We start from the raw sequence: 6,416 nt of genomic DNA, 5'->3' as shown, positions 1-6,416 counted from the left end.
AAGCGGGACAGACGGCGAACCGGCGCCGCCGGGTCCCGGGCTGGCCGGCGGGGCCGAAACGGCGTTTTGCCGGGGTGCCGGTCAAAGGGACCCCCGCCGGCCCGGCGGGAGGGGAGAGCCGCGGCGGGCGGCAGCGGCGGTGCTGGGCTGGGCTGCCCGGGGGGCGCCGCAGCGGGTGCGGGGCGGGTGCGCTCGGCGCAGCGCGGACCCGCAGCCGCAGCGCTCGGCCGTCCTGCCCCCGCTTCCCTGATTCAGCAACGGCGCGTTGCAGGCAGCCGGTTTCGCTGTAAGCTAACGAACAAAATCCTTCCCCCGGAACCCCCTCAAGGTAAGCAAAGAATCCGCGTCTTTTTTTTTAGTCCAATTTTATTCTACAAATAATAAGTGTTGCACCTTTCATGAGCTATCCGAATAAAACAATAATCCCATAGGAATTACTTACACTAAGAAAAAAAAAAAAGTAATAATCACATTTAAGGAGAAATGCAACATTCGACCAAATGTTCAATACTATGTCGTTGCCAAAGGACGGATGTTTCTTCTAAAATCCCAGTGTGCATTACACCATAATATACAGGATTACAAACAAAATTACAGTACAGATTGATTCCAGTTGAACCAGCGTTACATTTCAAACAGCACTTATTCTGGACTGCATTGTACATGCAATAGCTATTGTTCTAATTACGGATTAAATGGTTTGAATTTGTTTCAAACTACCGTACTAATCGACTACAATAGGTATATAGCCCGACTTTAACAACCTGATTAGTTTTAGGTTCCGATTTATAAGATGAGCATATGACAACCACGGATTGTGTGAACATGTATAAAATCATGCATTTATATCGCCTGGAAACATTAACATCTTCAAGTTCTCTTAAAAAAACCCAACCAAACAAAAAACCCAAACAGAAAAAAAACAAAACCATAACCAAACCACGGAATGCCAAGGGGTTCAAAGACTAAAAAGAAACAGTGCAAATTGTATGTGATAGTCAAGCAGCTTTCGATTTAAAAAGGATGTTGGCATTTGCTTATAATCTTTATATACAAGTTTGTGCAAGTAATGTGTTGAATTGATATGTTTTAATAGAAAATAAGTCTCTCGTTCTTATATCTTCTCAAGACCTAGGGGATCTGGCTCTTGTCGTAAGGGGGGAAGGAAAAAAAAAAGAAAAGAAAAAAAAAAACAAAAGGAAAAAAAAAAAGACTTTCATGGGAAAGAAATTGCCCGGATTGTGCATTTTTGTTGTTGTGTTGTTGGTTTTTTCTTCTTCAACTATTTGAAAGGAAAGAAGTGCTAAGGCAACATAACTTCTCTAAGCACTTTTCTGCTGGTTTAAATTAGTTAAATTATTTTGTATAAATTAGATATAATTCTACCTTTCCAATATGTATAAAAATTGATGAAGCTGCATGGTTTAAAATAGGAAATTCACGTTATAAAAAGTCATTAAAAATTCTGTACAAAATCACAACAAAATAATTCAGCATGGGAAAGGTAACAAGTAGTAAAACGTTGGTTGAAAAATAGAGATCTCATATATATTTTGTAATTGGCCCATCGCTAGTTTAAAAATTGCATAGATCCTAATTATTGCTTGTGATTTTGTCATCCCGATCAGGTACTGGGCGCGATGCCGGTGCCCCCACCCCGCGCCGAGGGCGTCGCTCCGCCGGGCGGCGGCCGGACGGGGCGCGCAGGGCCGGCCCCGAGGGCGGCGGGGCAGCCCCCTGTAAACAAGGCGGTGGCCGCCGGCGGGCGGCCGGGCTCGGCCCTTCCCCGCTCCCCTCCCGCGGCGGGGAGGCTCAGTCGTGGAAGATGGCGTTGAGCTGGGCGCTGAGGACCCGCTCGTGGTGCGGGTGGCCCTCGTAGGGCGCCAGGCCGTCGACCGGGATCTCGCAGCGGGAGGCGGCGGCCGGGAAGATGGCGGCGTGGGCGGGCGCGGCGGCCAGCGCGGCGGCGGCGGCGGCGGCGGCGGCGGGGTAGTGCATGGTGAAGGCGTAGCCCTTGTCGAAGTCGGCGGCCGGCTCGTGCTTGAAGGAGAAGTTGCCGTTGACGCTGAGGGGCGGGCTGAGCGGGCCGTCGAAGGCGGGGCTGGCGCCCTCGGCCAGGCCGCTCTCGAAGAAGGGCTCGAGCGCGGCGCCGTAGGCGTGCGGCGGCTTGAGGTGGAAGAGGTGGGAGCTGTCCATGGTGCCGTAGGGCGGGCTGGGCAGCCCGGGCGACTGGTAGGGGTACGGGTGGGCCGGGAAGGGCGCGCCCGCCGCCGCCGCCGCCACGTGGGGCGGCACCTCCTGGCTCTGCTCGGGGAGGAAAGTCCGCGGGTTGAGCTGCAGGCAGCCGGCCACCAGGTTGGTGGTGGGCTGCGACAGGCCCTTGCAGAGCGTCTGCACGAAGGAGACCAGGTCGGGGCTCTTGCCCGAGCGCAGGATCTCGGAGAGCGCCCAGATGTAGTTCTTGGCCAGGCGCAGGGTCTCGATCTTGGAGAGCTTCTGCGTCTTGGAGTAGCAGGGCACCACCTTGCGCAGGTTGTCCAGGGCCGCGTTCAGGCCGTGCATGCGGTTGCGCTCCCGGGCGTTGGCCTTCATGCGCCGCAGCTTGAACCGCTCCATGCGCGCCTTGGTCATCTTCTTCTTCTTGGGGCCGCGCCTCTTGGGCTTCTGGTCGTCGTCGTCGTCCTCCTCCTCCTCCTCCTCCTCTTCGTCCAGGTCGTCCTCCTCGTCCTCCTCCTCGCCGTTCCGCAGCGAGTCCTCCTCGGCCTCGGCGTGCAGACCCTCCAGGTCCTCCTCCTTCTTGTCCACCTCGTGCTCCTCGTCCTGGGAGCTCAGGCACTCGTCCGTCCAGCTGGGGGGGCCTTGCGGCTGGGGCTCGCCCATCAGCCCGCTCTCGCTGTACGACTTGGTCATGGTGAGCCTCTGCGCCGCCGAGGGGACAGAAAAGAGCCGGGTCAGCACCGGGCCGGCGGCCACGGCCCCGCGCAGCCACCCGCGGGGAGAAACCGCCCGCGCCCCCCCCCGGGCCCCCGCTCCCCCCGGCCCCTCCCCAGGGAAGCCCCGGCTGCTGCACGGTGCCAGCGCAAACTTTTAATTGTCTCCGCAGTCCTGCTTTATAATTAAGTTGACATATGCTCACATGCCATTATGTAACTCGCCGATATTAGCGGGAATATAAGAAGATTACGCGTGCGGGATGCAGCCCGGGCGGCACGCCGCGACCAGACCGAGCGAGTTAAAAAACAAACAAACAAACAAAAAAACCCACCAAAACAAAACAAAATCCCCAAACGGCAGCACTTTTACCGAACAGGGGAGGGGGAAAGGCGGGGGGGGGGTGGGGGGTGGTGGTGGCGGACGGACACCCAAGACCCCCACAGGGACGGATGGCCGCCCGTGACGCCTGTCCCGGCGGCTCCCCCCTCGCCGCCTCCTTGCACGGGGCTCCCGCACCGCCCCGACGGGCGCCGGGCACCTGCTCCCCCGACCGACCCTGCCCGACCCCTCCCGGCGACCCTCCCCCGGTGCCGACTCCCGCCACTGGGCCGTCGCTGGGTGCCCGCGGCTGGCTGGCGACCGGCGTGGCTGCGCGGCCCCCGCCCGCGGTAACAGGTGCGGGACGGGCCCCCGCTTTCCGACGGGCATCGTCCCTCCGCCTCCCGCGGGGGCCTTTCGTCAGGGGCTGCGACCGTCCCCCGGTGGCACCGGGTACAGCGGGGAGGAACAATGCCGCCGGGGCGCAGCCTGCCGTGGGACCGCGGCGGCTGCCCTCCGCGGAGGAGAGGGAGCGGGAAGTTGGGAGGCGCATAGGTGGGAGCACATATATATATATTTAATATGTGTGTGTACAGGGGTACATTTACATGTATATACGTGTGTGTACGGACGCACGTATACATTTGCAGATATATGTGCGTGTGCGCACATATATATGTGTGTGTGCGCGTGGATGGATGGATACAGGTGTGCACGCACACAGCTGCCTGCGCGCACCGGCAGGCACGACCGCCGGTTCCCGTGCCCGCAACACAAACCGAAGCCGCTCCGGCAGAGGCAGGTCCGTCCCGCCCGCCCCGAGCCCGGTAGCCGCCGCCAACCCCCTTTCCCGGCGGGGTAGAAACCCGGTTTCCCGTTACCTCCGTTGCTCAGCCTCTCCTGCGCGGTGACGGTCTCATAACCCCGGCACAGCTCTCCGTGCGAGGGGGCGCCGCGTGATGCTGTTTTTTTTTCCCGACGTTGCGCAGCGCCGGGCTCCCCCGTTATATAGCGGGACCGAGGATGCGCGGCGGGGGGCCGGCACCGGGACCTGGGTACCGCGGCGATCGCCACCGCCCAGCGCGCCTGCGCCCCGCCCCGCGCCCCGCCCCGCCCGGTGGCACGCGCCATATGGCCGCCCACGTCAGGCGCGGCGGCGTCCCGGCCCCCCCCGCCACGTGACACCCCTTATTTGTATGCGGCCGCGCGCCCGCCCGTTGAGCCGCCACGCCCTTTGTGGCCCGCCGGGCGGCCGCCATCTGTCACCGGGCGCCCACCCCCCCCAACCCCCGGCGGCGGAGCGGTGCGGAGCGGTGCGGAGCGGCACCTCCTCTGCGCACCGCGCCCGCTCCGCCGCCGCCGGGGCGGGGGCGGGGGGCGCCGTCCCGCGGAGCCGCATTGTTCCCATTGTTCCGCGGTGCGGCCTCCGCGGGTCCCCGCTGCCCCCCCCGAGCATCCCCAACGGGCGCCGCTGACCCCCGGAGCCTCCCCCGCCGCCGCCCCCCGCGGCTTGCTCCGGTGCTGGCGGAAATGGCGTCCCGGGGCTGCTGTGCCCCGGGGTCCGCCCCGGCGCCTGGAGCAAACGCAGCTGGGCTTCGCCCGGCTGTTTGGTGGGAACACGCCGGTTAACGGCGGGCGGCAGAGACAGGCGCCGAGCGATGGCTGCGGAGTCTCTAAACGCCTCGGCGCAGTTTGCAAACCCAAACGTCAGAAACGCGCTCTAACGAGGGAGGTCTGTCCCCCCACCCCGGTAACACGGGGAGCTTTGCTACCGGCACGCGTTATCCAGAGATTTAATCCATAAGAAAAAAAGAAAAAACCGTAATTTATTTTCGCCACGTTGGGCTTTAAATGCGAAACCAGTAATTCCCCCCTGCCGAGGCAGATTCGAAAGGTATTTTTCCAGGTCGGGTTATTTTTAAAATGTTTCTCTCCTGTCCGTGACCTACATAGCCGTGGGGCTGGCGGGGCGGCAGGAGGAGCGCCGCGGCATGTTTGCCTTCTCGGTAATCGAATACGAAGGGCCACCGGCTGCCTTGTGTTATTTTCGAGCTGGCCGATTCTCGGTGCGGAGCGAGGGCCGGCAGCGCGGCGTGTGCCTCCGGGCCGGCCGAGCGGGGCCCGCCGGGGTCACCGGGAGGCTGCGGCCCTTCCCCGGGGCACGGCCGAGGGGCAGCGCCGGTGTCCACCCGCCCGCCCGCCGGCAGCGGCCCGAGGGCAGCCCCGGCCGGCGGCGAGCCCCTGTCGGGCCGCGGAGGAGCCTTCGAGGCAGGGCCCGGGGCGGGGATGGCCGTGCCCCGGACAGCTGGGCACTGCGTCCCGCCGAGCCGGCCGCCCCCTCGGGAGCGCCACCCCGTTAACGGACGCGGTTCGGAAGCGGTTCGGTTTCCAACAGGTTTTGAGGGCGCGGGAGAGGGATGGGGCTGGGTCAGCCCTGCCTGGGCTGCTGCGAAATGTCACCCGCGTTTGCATGGGACCGGCTGGGAATGCAGCCGGGAGCGTGGGGCGCGGGGGGAAGCACCGGCAACCCCCCCGGGTGGAGGGCGATGGCGGAAAGCGGAGCGCCGGGGAGCGGTGAGGGCTTTGGGGGTGCCCGTGTGCCTCCGAGCGCGTTCAGCACAGGCAGCTTCCCCGACAGCAAAATAAAGCCAACAAATTGTCGGTAGGCAGCTGAGGAGACAGACAAGTGAAGGGGCAGGCCGTCGGACAGAGAGGCTTACAGCCCGCCGAGCCCGGCGCGGGGACACGCGTGTCCGCGGAGGCGCGGGGCGCTCCCGGGGCCGGCCCGTCGGGGCGGCGGACGGGGCGAGCGCGGCGCGCAGCGGGACTCGGGCTGCGTCCCGCCCGCTCCTGCCGCTGCTCCGGCACCGCTTCTCCCCCCACATCACGCAGGCGGCCGGCTCTGCCATCCCCCCGCGGGCCGTCCCCCGGCTCCGCGGCAGCGTTTTCCCACCTTCCCTGCCTCTCCTCTTCCCCAGCAGCTTGATTTTATCGCGCCAAGCCTTTTTTTTTTTTTTTTTTTTTTTTTTTCCCCTCCCTGACCTACAGACTCCTCCTTCTCCATCTGGCTCCTAATTCGGCTTCTGCTTATTTTTCCTCCCGAATCCCTTTTTTTTTTTTTTTTTTTTAACTCCCTTTTTCTCTTTCTTCTCCTCTCCGCCCTG

At 62.3% G+C, this 6,416-nt stretch overlaps 1 protein-coding gene across 1 annotated transcript; it reads right to left on the bottom strand.

Moving 5' to 3' along the window:
- Positions 1-351: 351 nt before the first annotated feature.
- On the bottom strand, positions 352-4,278 carry NEUROD1 (neuronal differentiation 1). Its single transcript, XM_055718605.1, has 2 exons — positions 4,134-4,278; positions 352-2,919 (listed from the first exon to the last, which is right to left on the bottom strand). Exon 2 carries the CDS (start codon positions 2,908-2,910, stop codon positions 1,813-1,815), a length of 1,098 nt encoding a protein of 365 aa, XP_055574580.1. The 5' UTR covers positions 2,911-2,919; positions 4,134-4,278; the 3' UTR covers positions 352-1,812.
- Positions 4,279-6,416: the final 2,138 nt, after the last annotated feature.

Source organism: Falco cherrug, chromosome 8, assembly GCF_023634085.1.
Source record: "Falco cherrug isolate bFalChe1 chromosome 8, bFalChe1.pri, whole genome shotgun sequence".
Taxonomy (NCBI): Eukaryota; Metazoa; Chordata; class Aves; order Falconiformes; family Falconidae; genus Falco; species Falco cherrug.
This window is presented reverse-complemented; position numbering and strand designations above follow the sequence as displayed.